The 24805-nt window shown below is 33.6% G+C and overlaps 1 protein-coding gene across 1 annotated transcript; it reads right to left on the reverse strand.

Moving 5' to 3' along the window:
* Positions 1 to 883: 883 nt before the first annotated feature.
* LOC132547593 (ion channel TACAN-like) lies at positions 884 to 23768 on the reverse strand. Its single transcript, XM_060211408.1, has 13 exons — positions 23691 to 23768; positions 16469 to 16587; positions 15181 to 15300; positions 13648 to 13707; positions 10738 to 10765; positions 9833 to 9879; positions 7971 to 8060; positions 6190 to 6255; positions 5760 to 5821; positions 4375 to 4467; positions 4051 to 4115; positions 3401 to 3463; positions 884 to 2256 (listed from the first exon to the last, which is right to left on the reverse strand). The coding sequence occupies exons 1-13, from the start codon at positions 23766 to 23768 to the stop codon at positions 2098 to 2100; spliced, it is 1050 nt and encodes a 349-aa protein (XP_060067391.1). The 3' UTR covers positions 884 to 2097.
* Between the last annotated feature and the right edge of the window lie 1037 nt (positions 23769 to 24805).

Genomic DNA, 24805 nt, shown 5'->3' on the forward strand with positions numbered 1-24805 from the left:
TGATTTCATATCCCTAACACAGGTTTATTAAGTGATTTCATATCCCTAACACAGATTTATTAAGTGATCTCAAATCCCTAACACAGGATAGATTACTTAAGTGATTTTATATCCCTAACACAGGTTAGATTTATTAAGTGATTTCATATCCCTAACAAAGGTTAGATCTATTAAGTGATTTCATATCCCTCAAACAGGTAAGATTTATTAAGTGATTTCATATCCCTAACACAGGTTTATTAAGTGATTTCATATCTCTAACACAGATTTATTAAGTGATTTTATATCCCTAACACAGGTTTATTAAGTGATCTCGAATCCCTAACACAGGTTAGATTTATTAAGTGATTTCGAATCCCTAACACAGATTTATTAAGTGATCTCATATCCCTAAAACAGGTTAGATTTATTAAGTGATCTCATATCCCTCAAACAGGTAAGATTTATTAAGTGATTTCATATCCCTAACACAGGTTTATTAAGTGATTTCATATCCCTAACACAGGTTAGATCTATTAAGTGATTTCATATCCCTAACACAGATTTATTAAGTGATTTCATATCCCTAACACAGATTTATTAAGTGATTTCATATCACTAACACAGATTTATTAAGTGATTTCATATCCCTAACACAGGTTAGATTTATCAAGTGATTTCGTATCCCTAACACAGATTTATTAAGTGATTTCATATCACTAACACAGATTTATTAAGTGATTTCATATCCTTAACACAGGTTAGATTTATTAAGTGATTTCGTATCCCTAACACAGATTTATTAAGTGATCTCATATCCCTAACACAGGTTAGATTTATCAAGTGATTTCGTATCCCTAACACAGATTTATTAAGTGATTTCATATCCTTAACACAGGTTAGATTTATTAAGTGATTTCGTATCCCTGACACAGGTTATATTTATAAATGTGATTACATATCCGTAATACAGCTCAGATTTATTCAAGTGATTATATATCCCTTAAGTTAGATTTATTACAATGATTTCAAAATGTGATAAGTACGAGATTACAGAGATAACTATGCATTTTTACTTCTTCAGGTAAATCAGTTTAAAAGATATCTGTCATGGATTAAAAATAATCATAGCACTTTTTTCTGTAAGAAGGAATCAAGCGAAGTTATTATTTTGCGAAAGTCTTACACAGAGTAGCACATAACGTGAAGTCCAAAGTGTTATTACATAAATGCATTTAGCTGCGTTTTCTTGTTTTTCAGTGTATATTGTAATGTGCTGATTCAGTGATGTGCTCATCCAGTAATATCTTACAATGCACTAGAAACGTGTGAGGTGTAATCACAACCGCTACTGGCAATGTCCTGGAAAACTAATCAATTACAGCCTAAACACTTGCCCAATAAATGATTTTGCCATTCAATGGCTATGTTTCCAGATTGACTTTATCATTTATCAACTCCTTCCATTCTTATTTTTTCAATGTAAATTTGGAATCGTAAGATTTCAATAAAAGCCCTTATTCCTTATGACTTTCATAAGATAATGAAACATTGATGATTTCTTGTAAAATCTAACAACTTTACTCTCTGCTTCCATGACCAATAGGAGGACAATAGCTCATTGTCAAATTGATGCTTGATGCCGAATTAAGAACCAGAATGAGTATTGTTTTCACTGATACGGAAGTACCTGAAGTTTTCTCAATATCTTTATAGACTATTCTATGACTGAGATCTTCAGAAAATTCTAAAAAACTGTTAATTACTCTTCTAAGCCTAACCTCTAATCCCCCAACCTGTTCTAAAGGCATGAAATAAAAATATCATCAACATTTATCTAATCATGCATTACACCAAAGTTGTCTGAAATTCATTCTGTGGTTTTAGAAACGAAAACTTTGCTTAAACTGACAGACAACAGAAAACCACAGACACAAATTACTTCCTTCATCCTTAGGCTCAGATGAGTTAACAATTTTCAACAAAACAAAACGTTGCTTGCAAAAGAGGTTTCAGACTTAAGATAACCAAGCCTTAATGTAAGTCATTTGCGTAAGATCCTCCTAAAGCTGGTATATGACCTCCAGGTTTTTGTCCTGGAGCTGTGGTCAAGATAATTCAAAGGTTTTTTGTGCGTGCATTAAACCTGTATTTGTTGGGGAGGCGAGATTTATACAAGCCAGCTACCTGCTCCTTGATTTTCTGTTGAACAACAAAAAGTGTTGTTGCAATGTTTCCCATTCCAAGGAAGCCATGAAGAAAGCTCAGGGCAAAGACCTGAAAATAGCAAATAAATATAAAATAAAAATAACAAAGGTCATTAAAGAAAATAATTAGCAAACACATGCATCAGAGTGAATCAAGTTTTATGTTTAACTGGTGTTGTTATCACAATATTGTCTGAACATTTTAAAACAAATTTCCTACAAATATTTGTCAATTTATAGCGTTCTGGTTCTCAACATTATGAGTAGAACATAAATCTACATTGGTTACTTCAATATGGAAACTGGAAAACAGATGGACTTACATGCATACCAGTTGGGATTATAATTATATAAATGGACAGGAAGAATAAACAGCCGGGAAGAATATATAGATAGCCATGTATAATAAACAGGTGGAATATATAGACAGCCAGGCATAAAATATGGACAGCTAGGTAAAATATAAAGAGAGAGAGGAAGAATATAGAGATAGCAAGGTAGAAAATATTGACAAACAGGTAGAATATATAGATAGCCAGGTAGAATAAACAGGCAGAATATATAGAAAGCCATGTAGAATAAACAGGTAGAATATATAGACAGCCAGGTAGAATAAACAGGTAGAATATATAGACATGTTGACTAAATACTTAGACTGAGTTACCTGTCAGTGTGGAGACTAGATACTTAGACTGAGTTACCTGTCAGTGTGGAGACTAGAAACTTAGACTGAGTTACCTGTCAGTGTGGAGACTAGATACTTAGTCTGAGTTACCTGTCTGTGTGGAGACTAGATACTTAGACTGAGTTACCTGTCTGTGTGGAGACTAGATACTTAGACTGAGTTACCTGTCAGTGTGGAGACTAGATACTTAGTCTGAGTTACCTGTCAATGTGGAGACTAGATACTTAGACTGGGATACCTGTCAGTGTGGAGACTAGAAACAGACTGAGTTACCTGTCAGTGTGGAGACTAGAAACTTAGACTGAGTTACCTGTCAGTGTGGAGACTAGATACTTAGACTGAGTTACCTGTCAGTGTGGAGACTAGATACTTAGACTGAGTTACCTGTCAGTGGGGAGACTAGATACTTAGACTGAGTTACCTGTCTGTGTGGAGACTAGAAACTTAGACTGAGATACCGGTCAGTGAGGAGACATTACATTTGAAATGACTTACCTGCCAATGTAGAGATTGTTTAAAAAGGACTTACCTGCCAATGTGGAGACTGAAGAGCTAGATGATATAACACATAGGAGTTGTACAGCTGGAAACACTACAAGAAAAGTACAACACTTATAATATAATGGATAAAAGGAAGATTGATCTGTAATAGAACAATAGATCCCAGAGGGATCTCGGCACCACCATTCCTCATCTTCATTTATTTGTTTAAATGCTGGATCTTTTCCCATATTTCCCTCTTAATTATACAAAATTTGAGAATTCATCTCAAGAAATAGCAATTATAATCTTCAATTGTCAAATAAAAGACAAATTTCAGTCAGTATATTCTGTTTATCTCAGATGATTGTGGGCTAGCAATTATCACAACTGACACTTTAAATCTGCACAACACAAAAATAGCATTAGACCTGGACAAAGCTTCTATGATATTATGGAAGTTAAACTAGCTGCTGGGAGAGATGCTTTTGACTTTATCTAACACTGATCATGGCCGATACAAAAAAAGATACAAAACCTGTTTTCATTTCGTTTCCAATAAAATTTTTCTCCTTTTATGAATGAAACACAATCAACTACACCAATATCATGATAAAAAGTTTAAAGAAAAAGTTAACAACCAAAAGATACACCACTTAATCACTTACACCATTAAAGTGTAACTGAGAGGATACTTACATAGCCAGCAAACAGGAATGGCAAGATAAAGGAGATCCCTTTCCACATCCACGACATGAAGCCCTCTGTAGAAAAACACATTTATGTTACAAATAATAACATTTTTTTCAAAGAAATGATTTGCTTCTTTAACAAACAATATTTTTTCTGCCAGGGACGGTGAGGTAATATTTTTCTGGAGGCGCGGATGAGGTTGAGTTAATGCTTAGGTAAAACATGACCAAAAATAAATTACTATTATCATATGTTTATAGACTTCTGCCCTTTTGAATTGAATCTACATATTTTATATCTATTTGTACATCTTATTGTTCAGTAACTTACCAACAGTAATGTCCATTTCGTGGCCTTTACCCAGTGCTCTAAGTCTGTACAAGGAGCCTTTCTGGTAGAAGTACTGTAGAACATACAGCATGCCTGTAACAAAGACAAGAATTTACAACAGGAACAGCATGTATGTAACAAACATACATCTACAGCATGCCTGTAACAAAGACAAGAATCTACAGTAGGAACAGCATGTATGTAACAAACATACATCTACAGCATGCCTGTAACAAAGACAAGAATCTACAGTAAGAACAGTCTGTATGTAACAAACATACATCTACAGCATGCCTGTAACAAAGACAAGAATCTACAGTAAGAACAGTCTGTATGTAACAAACATACATCTACAGCATGCATGTAACAAAGACAAGAATTTACAATAGGAACAGCATGTATGTAACAAACATACATCTACAGCATGCCTGTAACAAAGACAAGAATCTACAGTAGGAACAGCATGAACAAACATACATCTACAGCATGCCTGTAACAAAGACAAGAATCTACAGTAGGAACAGCATGAACAAACATACATCTACAGCATGCCTGTAACAAAGACAAGAATCTACAGTAGGAACAGCATGTATGTAACAAACATACATCTACAGCATGCCTGTAACAAAGACAAGAATCTTCAGTAGGAACAGTATGTATGTAACAAACATACATCTACAGCATGCCTGTAACAAAGACAAGAATCTTCAGTAGGAACAGTATGTATGTAACAAACATACATCTACAGCATGCCTGTAACAAAGACAAGAATCTACAGTAGGAACAGCATGAACAAACATACATCTACAGCATGCCTGTAACAAAGACATGAATCTACAGTAGAAAACAGTATGTATGTAACAAACATACATCTACAGCATGCCTGTAACAAAGACAAGAATCTTCAGTAGGAACAGTATGTATGTAACAAACATACATTTACAGCATGCATGTAACAATGACACAAATGCCTGTAACAAAGACACAAATTTACAGCATGCCTGTAACAAAGACATGCATCTACAGCAGGACATACAGTGCCTGTAACAAAGACACACATTTACAGAAGAACAAACAGAATTCTGTAACAAAGACACACATTTACAATAGGACATGAAGCATGTCTAAAAATTTACTAAGGGACTTACAGTCTGTATCACACATTTACTGCAGAATTTCAGCATACAGCATGCCTGTAAAAGCACTTAATTACTGGAGGACTTACAGCCAGTTACAAAGACATATTAACTGGAGTATGTATCTCACAACAATAACAAATAAATTTGATAAATAGATAGAACTACTACATCCCTTTTTGTGAGGGCGGAGTATTACAACAATACACAAAATAATGTATGTGGCCCGCCTATAGTTGCTGTACTTACTTAAGTAAAGAGAGAAGATGACATGCTGGGTTCGGAAAGACTGGTAGGAGTAGCCGTCTGGCCTGTACAAAAACAAATCAAAGTACCGGTACATTATCACATTGAATTCTGAATCAGAATATCACAAATGATAAGTAATCCAGTGTCATAAGAAATAGTTTTAACTTTATATGTCTTGTACAGAAATGTCATAGAGTTACACAATATCAGGCAGCTTTGAAAACGTGAAACTTTTGATTTCTGACGGCATTGTTTGGTACACATATGTATCATCTTACTGGTAAAGTCTTGGTTTATTATCACTTACATGTGTATATATATATGTGTGTAAAAGACATTTCTACAACTCAAGTTCACTGATTAAATTGTCAAGCTCCTTACCAAAATATCTTAGAATAACATTCTATTATAGATTGAAATGCTGACTCACCAGATTAATGCTATTCCTGCACAAACTGTAGATATAAAATGGTGGGTTACCCACCAACCTTTGATTCTAAAAAAGCAAAAAATAAGACAGATTTTTTTTTGTAAATAACGCTATTAGTACAATTAATACAGACAGATATGATTACTTAGTACGGTACAAAGCAAGTGAATGTTCTACATATCTTTACATTTTTCAAACTTGTAATCAAATCTTATCAATCAGGAAATCATAAATAAAAAAAACATGATTTTTGTAAAAATGTTTTGGTGAGATTATTCTAGCGTGATCTCAATACAAATACAATATAGGGTCAAAGGTCACTTTATTGATCTAGTTATTTTTGTTTCAGTGATATTTTCGTAACTTTAGTTGTAATAAAGGAGTGATCTGGTAAACTTAAAAGTTTACTTAAGCAATCCTGTATTCTAGGATAATTCAATAAAAAAAAAACCATCAAATATTGTTCATGTTGATAATAATGCAATCTTAATCACTGAAAAGTCAAAATGCTGTTTAATATAATAATACAGTAAAATTGGCTCTCATTTCTGGTTATAATGATATAGATCAGTCTCCCTACCAGGAAAAGTATAATCCACTATTAAGATACATAAAAGATAGTCATTAATAGGTTATTTCTGCTATAATTTGAAAACATTACCCACTCAGTTTTCAGGCATTACCTACATGTAGTTGTACATCGTAACCAAAGAAAGATAACTCTTGTATTAGTTCTGGGAATACCAAACAAACCATCAAGGTTGTTCCTAATGATTAGTTTAACCAGCAGCTGGACCAGTGTAGGTGTCAATGTACTGGTTTGTCCGTATAAACAAAGAGCAATGACCACTTAAACACTACCTTTGTTTCTTTTTTGTCAATAAGAAAGGAAGTGTTTACAAATGGTGAATGAGTTACTAAAATAATCCTCGACATTATTCTCATGATTTCCTTATCAAATTCTTTAATTCAAAATATTTCTCATAGACGAATATTACCAAATATCATGTAACATAATTCAAATTTCATAAACAGCACAGAAAATTTTTTGAAAAATTCAAATAACAAACCACATCATTTTCATCCTGACAAACTTTTACCCTCCAGCATTCTAATACATCCCGAGGTCAAATTATTCACACATGCATATATGTACTTACTGGTTGTAAATGTTTCGGTGTGTTGTTTAGTGCCTGTAAAACTGATTGACCAGAGAAAATAATGTCCCATGCAGGTGGGCAGTAAATACTGAAGTGATATGTAGGTCACAATGGAGAGATTCCAGAAACATCAATAATTTTAATATATTAGACAGTGATAATCAGTCAATATCTGATTTAGGGAATCCATTCATTTCCTAAATTATGCATTAACTGGAAATTAAAGCTCCCTGTATGTGTATATGCAAAACTATAAATGTAACTTCCATGAGATATGACTCCAACAAAATAATGTATTTGTTCCATAATTGTTCAATAATAGAAAATCAAAGCTCTGCAAAACATCAGGGTTATGTCCCTTTAATCTACATACGTGAGGTTGATGAAACAACGGATTGTCTACAGAGTATGTATGAGAATGTGTAGTGTGGTGTAATTGTTTTATGATGTTGTTTTTTTATCAGTGGGAGGGAGCAGTGTTAAGCGCTACATTTCAACAAGTTGGTAATTAACAAACACACAGCTTGTATATCTTGCATATCGAAGGCTTTGAAAACATCAGGGTTGTACCCAGTTAATATACATATCTGATGTTGATGAAATAACGTATTAATGGTTTACCTGGAGCCGTTGACTACGAGGATGTTTTCACGGATAGTCAGAGTACAGTAGTACCAAACAAGCAGGAAATTATGGAGAGCATCCAGCCACCTACAACATATTAAAACTAGATACCAATATGCAATTTCCTGAATTTCAAAATCCAAAGTTTTATCTTTACTGATGTAAAGCTGGTTACATGTATAAAGTAAAAAGTTAAGCTTCAACGAGAAAAACAAAGAATGTAAGTACACAGAGAGCCATATGAGGCAGCAAGTCTAGTAATGGTAGATCCAGAGCATAACAACTGTCACAGTCCCAACCATACTTTTGTATATTTTACATTTTTGTATATATCAAACAATGTCTGAACTATTTGTACATGTATTCGATGAAAGAAATCAGGTATTATCTGGTCTAAATATTGTGCTTTTATTTTCTTAATTATTTGCTGTAAATTCTATAAATGCGGATTCTCCGGATCCGAGTTCGAATATTTGAAATTAGTCTCGCCGGAAGGAAAATATACACGTAAGCGAGAGCCGCGGTGTAAATTTTGGCAGTCAGTTATTGCTTATATGGGGTTAGCCAACGCAAAATACAGTTTGCGGTAAGTTTGTAATCATTTCTTGTGCCTTTATATTGCAATTATATGCCCGAAATCTGTTGTGTTTGATATTTGAGGCGAATATTTATCGATAAATGTATATGCTTATAACGCTATATGAGTACAGTTCAATATATCTCTATTATAGCTATAAGATATCAACTGTTATATGAATTTAGTTTGTATTTAATAAATATAAGCGAAACTTGTTAATATGTCAATGAATTACATGGAATTCAGACTAGAATTAGTGAATAGATTCATATCAATTACTGTATGTAGGCAGATGAATGTATATACACAAATAATAGTTGAAATAGAAGAAATACTGTGTATAAATATTTATGAATCATTATAGACTATATAGTCAGCATAGTCAGACATAGTCTTGTGTTATTGCAGTTCTACCCATGTTGATGGCGGGAACGAATGTGACACAGTCAGAGTACATACATATATAGAATACAGAGTCATATGTGGGCCAGGACAGCCGCCAGTTACAGTCCTGTGTGGACAGATGCTATGATGTCCTGTGTGGACAGATGCTATGATGTCCTGTGTGAGCAGATGCTATGATGTCCTATATGGTCGTGCAGATGTTCTAATATCCTGTGTGGACAGATGCTATGATGTCCTGTGTTGACAGATGCTATGATGTCCTGTGTGAGCAGATGCTATGATGTCCTGTGTGGTCGTGCAGATGTTCTAATATCCTGTGTGGTCAGATGCTATGATGTCCTGTGTGGACAGATGTTCTGATATCCTGTGTGGGCAGGTGCTATGTTGTGTTGACAGTTGTGCTCTATTTATGAATTCCTTTTGACATTTGTCATCAGACGGTCCTATGGGCAACTGTTCAATGCTGTGAACATTGCTGGTTGTTAGTCGGTCCAGAGACGTTTCCAGACCTCTTTCCAGATTCGTTGAGGACAGACTATACTGTTTATATGTAATTATTGAAGTGATGGTGTTTTGAATGAGTGAGTGAGTTGTACATACATATGTATTTACATTTGTGTGTAAAATTTATAATGTGTATATAGTGTATTAAACTTGTATATATTGTATATTATGTGTTTGTGCCATTCTATGCGAGTCACGCTCGTCCAGGTTACAACAACATTTACCAGTAATAGATGTCATTTATGTATTTGTTTTAATCTTAAAAATCATAAATACACTAAGTCAACATTCCCAACTTTTTATCAATACTCATCTATGACCTGACTACAATAAAACCTGAACTTAAGTGAAATTTTAATCATTAATCCAATACCTTCCTCCATAAATCAAATACACCTGCTGTGGCATGGTGATATAAAGCTGTATTTATGTGGCATGGTGATATAAAGCTGTATTTATGTGGCATGGTGATATAAAGCTGTATTTATGTGGCATGGTGATATAAAGCTGTATTTATGTGGCATGGTGATATAAAGCTGTATTTATGTGGCATGGTGATATAAAGCTGTATTTATGTGGCATGGTGATATAAAGCTGTATTTATGTGGCATGGTGATATAAAGCTGTATTTATGTGGCATGGTGATATAAAGCTGTATTTATGTGGCATGGTGATATAAAGCTGTATTTATGTGGCATGGTGATATAAAGCTGTATTTATGTGGCATGGTGATATAAAGCTGTATTTATGTGGCATGGTGATATAAAGCTGTATTTATGTGGCATGGTGATATAAAGCTGTATTTATGTGGCATGGTGATATAAAGCTGTATTTATGTGGCATGGTGATATAAAGCTGTATTTATGTGGCATGGTGATATAAAGCTGTATTTATGTGGCATGGTGATATAAAGCTGTATTTATGTGGCATGGTGATATAAAGCTGTATTTATGTGGCATGGTGATATAAAGCTGTATTTATGTGGCATGGTGATATAAAGCTGTATTTATGTGGCATGGTGATATAAAGCTGTATTTATGTCATGGTGATATAAAGCTGTATTTATGTGGCATGGTGATATAAAGCTGTATTTATGTGGCATGGTGATATAAAGCTGTATTTATGTGGCATGGTGATATAAAGCTGTATTTATGTGGCATGGTGATATAAAGCTGTGGCATTTATGTGGCATGGTGATACTAAAGCTGTATTTATGTGGCATGGTGATATAAAGCTGTATTTATGTGGCATGGTGATATAAAGCTGTATTTATGTGGCATGGTGATAATCTTCCTTGTAAGCAAATCTGTAACCAAAATAATTACCATTACCTAGTTACCATGTTATCAGTGTAATAACAACTATTACATAACTACCCTGTTACCAGTGTAATAACACCCATTACATAACTACCCTGTTATCAGTATAATAACATCTACTACATAACTACCCTGTTATCAGTATAATAACATCTACTACATAACTACCCTGTTATCAGTGTAATAACAACTATTACATAACACCCTGTTATCATAATAACAACCATTACATAACTACCCTGTTATCAGTGTAATAACAACCATTACATAACTACCCTGTTATCAGTGTAATAACAACCATTACATAACTACCCTGTTATCAGTGTAATAACAACCATTACATAACTACCCTGTTATCAGTGTATTAACATCTATTACATAACTACCCTGTTATCAGTGTAATAACAACTATTACATAACTACCCTGTTATCAGTGTAATAACATCTATTACATAACTACCCTGTTATCAGTGTAATAACAACTATTACATAACACCCTGTTATCAGTGTATTAACATCTATTACATAACTACCCTGTTATCAGTGTAATAACAACTATTACATAACTACCCTGTTATCAGTGTAATAACATCTATTACATAACTACCCTGTTATCAGTGTAATAACAACTATTACATAACACCCTGTTATCAGTGTATTAACATCTATTACATAACTACCCTGTTATCAGTGTAATAACAACTATTACATAACACCCTGTTATCAGTGTATTAACATCTATTACATAACTACCCTGTTATCAGTGTATTAACAACTATTACATAACACCCTGTTATCAGTGTAATAACAACTATTACATAACTACCCTGTTATCAGTGTAATAACATCTATTACATAACTACCCTGTTATCAGTGTAATAACAACTATTACATAACTACCCTGTTATCAGTGTAATAACATCTATTACATAACTACCCTGTTATCGGTGTAATAACATCTATTACATAACTACCTTGTTATCAGTGTAATAACACCTTTTACAAAACTGCCCTGTTATCAGTGTAATAACACCCATTACATAAGTACCCTGTTATCAGTATAATAACATCTATTACATAACTACCCTGTTATCAGTGTAATAACACCCATTACATAACTACCCTGTTATCAGTGTAATAACAACTATTACATAACTACCCTGTTATCACTGTAATAACACCCATTACATAACTACCATGTTATCAGTGTAATAACACCCATTACATAACTACCATGTTATCAGTGTAATAACATCTAATATGTAACTACCTTGTTATCAGTGTAATAACATCTAATATGTAACTACCCTGTTATCAGTGTAATAACAACTATTACATAACTACCCTGTTATCACTGTAATAACACCCATTACATAACTACCCTGTAATCAGTGTAATAACACCCATTACATAACTACCTTGTTATCACTGTAATAACATCTAATATGTAACTACCTTGTTATCAGTGTAATAACATCTAATATGTAACTACCCTGTTATCAGTGTAATAACATCTAATATGTAACTACCCTGTTATCAGTGTAATAACATCTATTACATAACTCCCCTGTTATCAGTGTATTAACATCTATTACATAACTACCCTGTTATCACTGTAATAACATCTATTACATAACTACCCTGTTATCAGTGTAAAAACATCTATTACATAACTCCCCTGTTATCAGTGTATTAACATCTATTACATAACTCCCCTGTTATCACTGTAATAACAACTATTACATAACTCCCCTGTTATCAGTGTAATAACATCTATTACATAACTCCCCTGTTATCAGTGTATTAACATCTATTACGTAACTACCCTGTTATCAGTCTATTAACATCTATTACGTAACTACCCTGTTATCAGTGTATTAACATCTATTACATAACTACCCTGTTATCACTGTAATAACACCCATTACATAACTCCCCTGTTATCAGTGTAATAACAACTATTACGTAACTACCCTGTTATCAGTGTATTAACATCTATTACATAACTACCTTGTTATCACTGTAATAACATCTAATATGTAACTACCCTGTTATCAGTGTAATAACAACTATTACATAACTACCCTGTTATCAGTGTAATAACACCCATTACATAAGTACCCTGTTATCAGTATAATAACACCCATTACATAACTACCCTGTTATCAGTGTAATAACAACTATTACATAACTACCCTGTTATCAGTGTAAAAACATCTATTACATAACAACCCTGTTATCAGTGTAAAAACATATATTACATAACTACCCTGTTATCAGTGTAAAAACATCTATTACATAACTACCATGTTATCACTGTAATAACACCCATTACATAACTACCCTGTTATCAGTGTAATAAACTTAAGGACGGTCCTTGTTTATAACACTGATATCAGCATAATAACATCTGGAGGCCTAACATCCACAACCTAAATTTACATAAACAGTAATTGGCTGAAGGTTCCAATTATATCCATTATGATGTCATAAGTTAATGATGTTACATACATAATGTAGTACATTGTATCACCACAGAAAGAGATAATATAGAATATATCAAATACTTTAGTTTGTTCCTGTCTTGTATAATGCTGTTTCCACAAACTTTGTTACTATTTCATGATTTTCATGAAATTTATCAGAAATTTCACATTTTCTGATGAGGTAGTTATATAACAAAAATTCTCAAGACACATTTCATAACTCTCCTCAAATAGAAAACTCCTGGAACATCCTTTATATTACTGAATAGCAGACATCATATGATAAAAGGTTAAAAGAACTGGCCCAAGATTCATAAATTTTCTTTAACTTAAGGCATTTTCCTTCACTTAAAATATCTATATATAATATTCAATGTACTTACTTATCTGCCTTGTTCAGCAATGACACATTCACTTGTCCAAGGATAATGCTAAGGTATATTCTGAAATAAAGATTCTGTTTATAGGTATCTCAAGTTCACAGCTATATTCTTCTGATCAATGTGTTTAATTAATATATAACTATTGTGTTTTGAGTATCATAAATTTTGAGTTTTTATGCCAATTAAGGGGATCAAACTAGTTTCGCTACTGAGGCTTTGTTGCATCCATGTATATATATGTCAAGAATATCCTTATTTTGATAGTGGCCCAGGAGTAAAATTTTGGCTATTAAAAACTTTGAATCATTTTCAATGACAGATATACAAAATATGACCTAAAGTGTTATTTCCAATAAATATATACAAGATTAATTAAAATTTCCCCAAGAAATTGAAGATTTTGACATATAAGGCCGTTGAGATAATAGGAGCTTTTTACTTATAAACTTACTGACCATGACATTAAAGCTGCAAAATTTGATGAAAACCACTGAAAGGATTTTTCAGAAGCTGACAGTGCAAAATTTTTAAAACAACAGACATAAAAAATGAGTGATGACAATTACAAAGTGAATTAAAAATTGTCATGAGCTTCTGCTTTTCAATTTCAGTACTCTTTAAATACATCTTTCGTTAAAGTATCTTTAAAATTCCCTAACCGGCTAATTTTTTTCTTTAATCTTTCCATTTCTCATATTTTGTATAACTGTCTTCCAAGAATCACATTTCTTTAAAAGTACATGCATGTACATAAAAATTAATACGGTCAGACTATCACAAACAAACATGCATAACTTCTATATAAAACATATGAAGTTCAAGGTCAGTAGATCATCTGTACTAGAAACAAGACAGATAACACCCTCGAAGTATTTATCGAATTATCTTCAAAAGTGTAAATACACCTTTCAACATGTCATTAAAGTACTGATAGGTGTATATCCTGTTCAGTTTTTACAAGTACAACACATTATTATCATATTTTACCTCAAATAAGCCCAAGGAGACCAGCGAATATTACTAAACCAGTGGGTGAGCTTATTTCAAAACAATAGCAATAGTTGACAAACTACAATATATATAGGTGGGCTTATTACCAGGCATTGGCTTTCTGCAGGTTTATTATATTATTGCTGTACGTCCTATCAACGGCCAAGTTTGGGTGGTAGAGGAAGACCACAACTTACTGAGAAAAAGCACCAACCTACTGCCAGTACTTGGCGATTGCCCCACATAGGCCTCGAACCCATGACCCAGAGGTGGATGGCTCCTGATAAAGACAGACAGACACCTAACCACTTACATGATCAGCCACTAAAGCCCCTGGCTTACTGCAGAATAAGTACAATATACTATATGTAAGCAAGTAGCTACTCAGTTGAATCAGTGCAAATTTAAGAAGTAAATTGACAACAGACTAACATATAGCTACCCTTTAGACCACACTGATATTACTGTGATCTGTATATTGGAACTTGTCAGAAAGTAATATTCTATAGATATCTGAAAAACTGTCCAGAGTTGAAAACATACCCGTTCTTGTGCGGAAGGCACTCCTCCATTTCACGAAAGTGAGTTTTGTGGTTTTTTGCCTTGATATCCAGTTCCTTCAGGATAGCTTTCTGTTCCCCATCCAAGTTCTGTATTCTAGCTCTAAACAGAAACAAAATATGTATTAGCTGCATGTTTCTGTAAACAAAATTGATCCAGTGTACATAGTTTTGTATATGATAACATATTGATGTTTATTATATATCTTCTAAATTCATGATCTAATGACACAATAAATGAAATCATGCTCCACCATCGTAACTCTGATAAACACTGTAATACATGTTCTTACAAACATGACAAATAAACACGTTTAGATATGATTGCAAGTGTAGTAGAGATACCATTATTATTTGCCTTACAATTCAATTTTTAATACATCTTTGCTATTTCAATACACTATTCAGTAAGGTTACTCTAAGCTGATGATAAATTTATCACCTTATGATTGTCATGATGTAAATTATCATTTTTTATTTTTATTTTTTTCTAAAGCAAGCAAGTAACTAATTAAAGGCTTTCTCTTTTTCCTTTATTTGTTAGCTCATTCATTATTAGTACAATGTAAGTACATATAAACACACTTCACACCACTTGTTCTGATATGTTACTGTATTGGAGTTGAATCTCATGTTCCTTTTTAATATTAATATTACTAGCCAAAGAAAAATATAATAGGACCAAAATTTATAAGGATATGTATCATCTCAGATATAAGATGTATTATTACAGCCCTATAAAAGTTGAAAATTATACAAAAGATATTTCACAAGTTATTTCTCTTTGAAACTTCTCATATAAAATGAAATTAGTGTTATACTTGACACATGTAGTATATTTTATAACACATTGTAAAGAAAATATGCAAATTCAAAGTAGATTTCATACAATTTACGTATACAGGAGGATTATATATTCTTGACAACATCTGCCATACTTGACCGAATTATCAGGTCACCAGGTCCCCTAACACACACTCTCTCTGCTGGGACAACAGAGGAAGAATGTGCTTAATAAAACCCAATATATAAAGATGGTTTAAATTACTTACCACAGATCAAACAATTCAAATTCAACCTTTCGAATTTTTGTCTACCATACACCAAGCCACTTTTATAAATAGATTTGAAATTTACTACCAGGTATTTTAATTTGATTTCAGATTAAGTTTTCAGTTACCCACCTAAAAGTCTGTTTCATGTCATAAAACATCTGACATGGAAACCCTTTCACCTCAGACTATAACTTGTTATGATAAAAAATGACTTACTCTTTACAATGCCCCAGAATTTTTTTGAGTCGTTTCCTTTGGTTGGCAATGCCTGTCAGACACTTCTTCTGCAATGCCAGCATCTCATCCAATTTCCTTTTGTACTGTTCATGGTCAGTCTACAAACATGAATCTTCATTTAAAAGAAAAACAAAACCTCAGAACCAGGACTATCAATATTACTGATAATTGTGGTAAACAATCCAGCCAATGAAAGGCTGCAGAAAAAAAAATTGGCTCAAAATGGAGATCAACACATTAGGCTTGATGATAATGGTCAGTTTTAAAACTGGTTATCCCAGTATGGTTTGTCCAAACAATATTTTAAACACGACACAAACACAACTGATGCAATTTTCATTTTCTGAAGTGTCTGTTAATGTGGAAGAAGAACAAGAGGCCCAGAGGATCTTTATGACCAACATTACTATATCTGCGCATATGTTCCACTTTTAACACATTTGACCTCAGAGACCTAGAATATAGGTCAAGATCATTTCTTTCAGCAAAATTTGTAGGACACCATAAGAGGAACATAGTAGCCAAATATAATGATTCTAGGCTTTCCTGTATTTTGAACGAAGTCACTTAAAGTTTTTAATACATTTGACCTCTGTGAACTTGAATATGGGTCAAGGTTATTTCTTTTCGTAAACTTTGTTGGGCTTCATCAAAGGAACCATCCAGCCAAATATGATAACTCTATGCCTTTTGGTATTTCAGAAGAAGTTGTTTAAATAAAACATTGACGGACACCAGACGGATGGACCAACAGATGGATGACGGATGCCGTGCAATGGCAAATGATACATTTTTTTTCCCCTGTTTAAGATAGTTGGGAGAGAACATGGCAGCTCAGACACCTTCTGTTTTCTGTCTTTTTACCATTCAGTAAAAAGCCCTTACTGGTCAGGATCTACTCGGCCAATTCCAGATCTAGACAGATCTAGGGGAAATATCATATGAGGGATGGTCAATGGATTTGATGCAATATATGAAAAAATTCTGACTTGGACCAGACAATAAGTTAAAAATCATTGTAGATATATAATAACATGATACAACAAGAGCATTATCACGTCGTGAATGAATGCCAAACTTGATTTTTTTTAAAATCTAATGCAAATGGCATATTAGTATCACATATGTATATACATGTATAAATATATACACATACAAGTACATTCTTGTATAGTAGGTGCTAAAGTCTAAATAAAAATCTCATAAAACTTTGACAGGCAGTGCTAGCATGATGCCCTTTAACTTATGTTACCTGTGTTATCTAAACAATGCACAGTTATGTAAAAATATAAACCTTATACACCTCGATTGTTCGTAATAAAAATTCATAGGTAATACAAGCACTCTACAAACAGCTACATATATACTGAGAAATCAAAGTGTATATCTATTCAGCTGAAATGACATTTTCAAAAGCATAAATTTTCTGACAAATAAAGGCAAACAGCACCTTTAATTAACCAACTCATATAACAGAGTGTACATTTTGATCAACTCTACAAGCCCAAGCTAAACATGTGCAAATATTCATCTTGAAAATTTTCATCTTAGCATGTAAAATCAAAAAGATTTAGATAGTAGTAGCCTAGGGTTGGTATCATCAAATCAAAACCCTTAGTTTAGGTGAGTGAGTGTGCAGTGGTATCGCACTTGCCTTTCACCTGTAAGTCCAGAGTTTGATTCCCATAACAGATGTGAAAAGGTGTGGGGTCACCTGCCCGACCATCTGGATTTTTCCAGGGTATTCTAGATTTCCTGCCACGGTAAGACCCCACATGCTTCCATCTGGGCCCACAAGAGTGATTAATATAAGTTGGAAAATTTGTTTCGCAAATGTTGTAAAATAAATTATGTCAAACTTTAATTAAAAAAAAAAAAAAAAACTCTCCAGGCATATATATATGATATAGATAAACTTACCACTAATCCATATATATGAAATTATGACCACTACCAGTAATTTGTTTGCAACATGTTGACTTATTGGTAATTACACGATTTCCTTTTATCATTTCATTTTGGAATTTGGAGGTGGAGATTTATTTGACCAGGTCTAGTATCTTCTCTTCTAGCTGATAATATTGATTGTTTTTAAAGCAAGATTAAAAGGAACCTTCATATTTTATATGCTTACAGAAGGGATTCCTTAAGAAAGAAAAAAATTCCAAAACATGGACTTCAATTGAGTGCACCTGTCTTTCAGCAATCAGGTACAGTGGTACTCATATATTCTGACAGAATTAACAAATCCTTACATATACATTAATCAAGAAGGCTATAAACCTCCACTCTACATATGAGTATGGCCTAGAGTAGTGTATACATAAACAAGCATGTGAGATTTGATTTATAGGTATGAACCCTGACATTGAAAAAGACATCCATTACAATCTAATGTCCAGATACAGGCAGATACAGGGGGATCAGACACTCATCACCTTCAATTTCTGTCACCTTCAGAATTATACATGTACTATTAAAACTGAAGGAAAATGGCGATCTATGAAAAATGAGAAATCAATTAAGCATTTTCTGAGAAGTGAAGTACCCAGTAAACAACCTTTTAAGTACATGTAGTAAAAAGCAAAATGGCTACCTGGCAACCATCTTGCTTTGATTGGTCTCAAAACTAAACATGAAAATTAAAAAAAAAATAAATTTAAGGGAACCTCTACTTTTAGAGAAATTTCTAAATAATGATAACCTCTTTTTAAGTCTCCAAAATACAGACATATCCCTGACAATTACTGACAGCAATTTTCCTTTTTTGATCAATACCCCGGTATATCAAAACAGCCACAGAAAGGAAGAACAGAAACCTACTGAGATAAAGTCTGACAAATGAAACAGGGTTTTAATGGATTTGCAATTATATACTTTTAGCATGGTCATCCTACATTTTTCCAATTAGTTTTGAAAACTCGACATGCTCATATAATGATTAAGTTGTGGATACTGAAAAAAATAATCCACATATAGCTGTATAACTGAATTTGAACTTAAATTTTGCCCTAGGAGAATTTAAATGAAGTTTTGTAAAAAAAATTCTTGTCTTCATTTAGTTCAATAATTAACACTTAAGATACTAAGTCAAGCATCATAAATGTTGTCAGGATAAAGGACTGGCTGCCATATATATGTTTTCTATTTACACTGTTTTTCGTGATGTTCTAGATCTACATCTGTGTCTGGTGCAGAGAATCACTTGGTGAATAAGTACAACACTTATATAATTGATCAGCTGCAGACAGGTGATGAATTCATCAGATCACCCACAGTATCAACAAAAACGACATAAAAACGTCTAACAATTCAATTATTTAGTTCCAACAATCTGTAGTGTTCTTCAAGCTAAACTCATCAAATCTACAAAATAGCATTTTTAATCTGATTTACTTGCAATTTGATAATAAAACATTATGCTGCCTGTTCATGACAGTGTCTCATCAATGTTGGTATACAAGATCAGCTTTTGCCTGCAGGTCCTTTTAAAATGGCAAACAAACAAGTAAGGAAAAAGTGTCACAATGTAAAACACATTGAAAATGAAGAAATTTGCTGAGACACACAAAATATCCAAATAAACCAACAAGTGTTTCAGGGAACTATTTCAGATAATTTCCAAGCTGATTTAATCATATCTTGATCTAGCTTTGTCGTAAACTTCACTCTGCTACAAGTTTTCTGAAGGAAACTGAAATGCTAGAACCTGAACTTTATATTGTACCTAACTAACTAGTAATCAGACATGGTGAGCATCTTGTTATAAATATCAAATGTTATTTCCAATGTTGTTACTTAAACAATACTATTTTTTACTCAAAATTAAATGACGCGAGTTGAATTTTTTTTAACGTAGTAAATGATTTTTGACAGATGGTCTTTGTTGCTGGAGACCTGGGAAGATTTACTGACTCTCACACATCATATTTCTCTCAGGAAATGACACTTTTAAATTATAGTATATAAACCCTTATATTTCCTTGTAACCAGGATCATACATATAGATGGAAATTAAGTGTAAATTCAGCCATCTTATCAGCTGTGCCATTCTTTAGTAACAGGAAGAAGGGTCATTTGCAATATCTACCATGGGGATGGTAACATGCATTCATTTTTTATATGAAATGTTTTATGATTTGACCTATATCTAGGAATTAGTCCTTTAATCATCATCAACGTAATTTGTGCAAATTTCTATTATGCCGACTATTTCTGTTTAAGAGAGTTATAACACCTTAACTAAGACCATGATTGCTATGTATACCATACCATGAGGGCTATGGCTATTGGTTATCTAACAATCAAACACTCCTGTAAGAAATTAATACTTTTCCTTCAACACAAAATTCATTTGAGCATTGAAGAATATATCCTTTGAAAGCCAATTTTTTGTTCCTGTGAAGATCTGTTCCTTAGGGGTCAAATCATCATAATGAATTTAAGATGGATTGTTTTTCTTCCAGAATAATTCGAAATTATTTAGTCCCAATTCTTTAAGACGTGAGGGAGGATCAGTTCAGTTTATAACTGCTTTACATCCTATTAACAGCCAGGGTCATTTGTGGATGTGCCAGGTTTGGGTGGTGGAGGAAAGTTGGAGTTTCTGGAGGAAAACCACCGACCTGTGGCAAGTTTGTGGCGACTGCCCCATGTAGGTCTTAAACCCATGACCCAGAGGTGGAGGGATAGTGATAAAGACAGTCAGATGCTTTAACCACTCAACCACAGCAGCCCCTTGTGGAAGGAGTAGATTTAATATTACTGTGGTAGCTTAATTTGCCCTTTTTGAGGCCATGATCCTGTCCCTGATGGTGTCATAATATCTGTGAGTTAAAGAAGTGACTGCTCTGACCCACTGATGCATCAAACCAAATCCTCAGAGACATGAAGGAGGACTAGCATTTAAAGCCAATTTTAGCTAAAAATTGATGGCAAACTCTTTCCTGTATCTGATGAATCAGGCCTAAGCTGGTTGAAATCCACTAAGGCATGAAAGAGAAGTAGCATTTTAAAGCAAAACATTGTGTAATTTCCCCTTTAGGGGCCTCTTCCCCTGATCCTTAGGTATCGAATCAACTCTCTGAATAAATCAAATGATTGCTCTCTCCAAATGATGCATCAGACCAAATTTGGTTAAAATTAATCAAGGCATGAAGGAGGGTTAGCATTCAAAAGCAGACATTATCTAACTTCACATTTGGAACCCCATCACCTGCTCCCTGCAGGTCAAACTAACTTTCTTAACATAAGAAATAGTTGACCTCACCCAATGATGCATCAGACATAATTTGGTTGAAATCTGTCGAGGTATGAAGGAGGAATAGAATTTTAAAGGAAAAGTTTAAGCCAGTGGAGGGTGCATGATGGCAATTAAGGTCATCTTGACCTAAAAAATCCTAAACATATCACTTCATCATATCATACATTGATAAATTGTTTACTTACTTTTAATGAAAACATAAAAGCTATACATTACATTTGATAAAATGTTGATATCTTCACCCACAACAGACTTATGAAACACCAAAATGGTAATTAAATTTTTCTTGAGATGATACGACACATTCATCTACCATGAAGATTCAAGAAGCTATAAATTCAATCCTTTTATCTTGTCTTTCACCCAAGGAGCATGTTGTGTCAATCACATTACTGTTGATTCAAATGTTATTCTGTACTATTTATTATTCTGAGGATAAATCAAATTAGACATACATGACCTTGACCTAACTATCATCTTATGACTTTTACCGTGACATGTACAAGGCTTTTTAACTTTCTCAAACAAATGTACTGTCATGCAATGTTTACTTTATGACATGACCTTTCATTTGCTTCCTTGATGGTACACTATGAATATTGGTCAATATATAGGCTAACAAAGTGATGACAAAAATAAACCATTATAGCTCCATAAGATAACCTAACAAAAAAAATCAAATATGACAAATAATTGCTGACATTTCTTTTTCAATGCCAGCCTTGTGGACAAACAGAAATCAGATTCACCATTCACATAATATGCTTCAGACCAAACTTCAACAACAGCCTTTCATGAAAAAAGGATTTTTAAAAACTTAATTTCCCTAATGTGCCCCATATCTCTTAATATCCTCCTGGGTGTACAAAATTAGGTTATTTTCCACAATATATATCCCCCCCCCCCCCCCCCCCCAATATCAGGGATCTGAGATCAACTATTTATATTAAATTGACTTCCGTTCATCGAAGAATACTTCAGACAAAACTGGGCAAATACCAATCATTCTTACAGGACAAGTAAGGTCGTAAAGAATTTGCTCTATTTCTCTGAGAAGGGCCCCATTCTATCTGGCCCAGGGGGCCAAGACCCATCATTTACACAACACTGATTCTCATTCATGATCACCCAACATTGCTTCAAACCAAATCAAGGTAAAATCTGATCATTCTTACAGGAAGAGTAGGATTTTAAAGAAATTGTTCTATTTCCCTCATTGGCCCTGTCCCTCCAGTCCCAGGTAAGCATGAAAATACATCCCTATTTGCCAAATATCAACTTGAGAACATTTTTACCTAAAAAAACAATGACTCTGCAAAAAAGATCAGGGTCATCTGCATGAAGAATTTAGCACTTCCATCTCCCCAGATACTCTCTGAAAAAATATCTGGTCTTCTGGAACTTACTTGTACAGTAAGAAGATTTGACCCCTGGCCTATGACCAAAGGTCTAGGTCACTCTGTGGTTCAAAATGCCAACCTGTCAAATATGTTCAGAGTGAAACAATGTTTTGCTGTAAAAACTCTCCTTTTTTTGTTGTTTTTCTATTCGACAATCTGTACAGTCTTCTACTATCCATACCACCAAGAATCAAATCTTTCGGGCAATAAAATTTGATAGATCTTTTTCATTTCTTAACTGTACTTCAGTGATCGTATTTGTATTTTTTGTAAGTTCTGAAATGTAGGAGCATTTGATTCTCCTTTTTCTTCATCTACTTACTAAAAATGTAGGTATTGGTTCGAGTACAATGCACCATAGTTCAAGGGATTCACTAGACCATGGTAAACTGACTGAAATTGACAATAGTCTTGTTACCAGTTATACACCGTGACGGTGGTTGCAATTGCTGTCGTCAATGACATTTAAAAAAGTCTCAGCGCATGCATTTAAATCGTGTAACAATCTTGTTTGTTAAATAGGGTAGTTTATAAATACCTCTAGTTGCATGTATTCCTTTTCACAGTCATTCCATTCATCAAGGCATGTCTGTGCTGTTACATCAGATGGGTCCATCTTTATGAATGATTCTCATCCGATACGTCGACTGCAACAAATAACCTTACCTATCGTGCACGGACCATTAGTCGTCGTAACAGTGCCTTAAAGAGAGAAAATCAAGGCAGCGGTAACCTTTGCTATTCACAACAGCGGTCAAAGTGCAGATCAACATCATTTAAACGCTTCCATAAACCGGTCTTAAGGATTCGTGAGCTCTCATTTTATAGATCGTATGGGCTTCAATCGGAGCATGGGCATATATCACAAAATACATTAACTACGCTTGGGTGGGATATCAATAACTGTTATTTGTCATTTAAATTCAACAGTAACCAAAAACTAACCAGAATTACAACCGATAATCTGTTTTATTTATTTATCTATTTATTTACTTTCAAATAGCCATGTTCATTACATTGTTACACATATAAATTAGATATATTTAAAATGTGGTTAAATACATAATTAAAAGTTTTCTAATTTTCCCTTACAAACAGATAGGACTAGACTGTGTTACTGAAGGCAATTCACTTGGATTATACAAAATACACCACTGCCAATTTTAGAGAGTAGTATCTTTGTATGTCATAACCAGTATGAAATTCATGTGTGTTGTTTTATTATGGACAACAGTCACCTTCATCAGACGAATAACCATATGCGCAAGCGACTATTAACGATGACGTACATATGTGTATATGCAGTGTACAAGACGGTAACGAATTCACAAGACATTTCGGCCGTATTTTAATCCTACTTAGGTTAAGGCAAATAGTATTGACGAAATAGTTAGGTAACGTTGTAGCCAAATCGGTTAATTAGATGATAAAAATGTTCTAAATCTCAACCAGGGACGTAATTATACCTCTCTTCCCTGCATGCTTTACACGTCTCACAATGGGAAAGTGTGGGTAATAAATCACTTGCTACCTCATTCAACTACTCACTAATCCCCATTCATTACAGTGGTAAACAAGATTATATGACCATGAAATGGGTTATGTGCTGAAGTAAAAATCTTGTAAGAAAATGGGATATAATCAATAAATTAA

The sequence above is a fragment of the Ylistrum balloti genome, unplaced genomic scaffold, assembly GCF_031769215.1.
Source record: "Ylistrum balloti isolate Yb309-2 unplaced genomic scaffold, AGI_CSIRO_Ybal_v1 Utg369562, whole genome shotgun sequence".
NCBI lineage: Eukaryota > Metazoa > Mollusca > Bivalvia > Pectinida > Pectinidae > Ylistrum > Ylistrum balloti.

What these genes read in the sequence shown, in the direction of transcription:
- LOC132547593 (XM_060211408.1), bottom strand. Translation starts at nt 23,768, where the DNA reads ATGGACCCATCTGATGTAACAGCACAGACATGCCTTGATGAATGGAAT. An exon ending in TATTTGATTTATGGAGGAAG is followed by an intron (nt 8,061 to 9,832) that starts GTATTGGATTAA and finishes AATATGTTGTAG; the next exon opens with GTGGCTGGATGCTCTCCATA. An exon ending in TTCAGTCTCCACATTGGCAG is followed by an intron (nt 2,257 to 3,400) that starts GTAAGTCCTTTT and finishes TGCTATTTTCAG; the next exon opens with GTCTTTGCCCTGAGCTTTCT.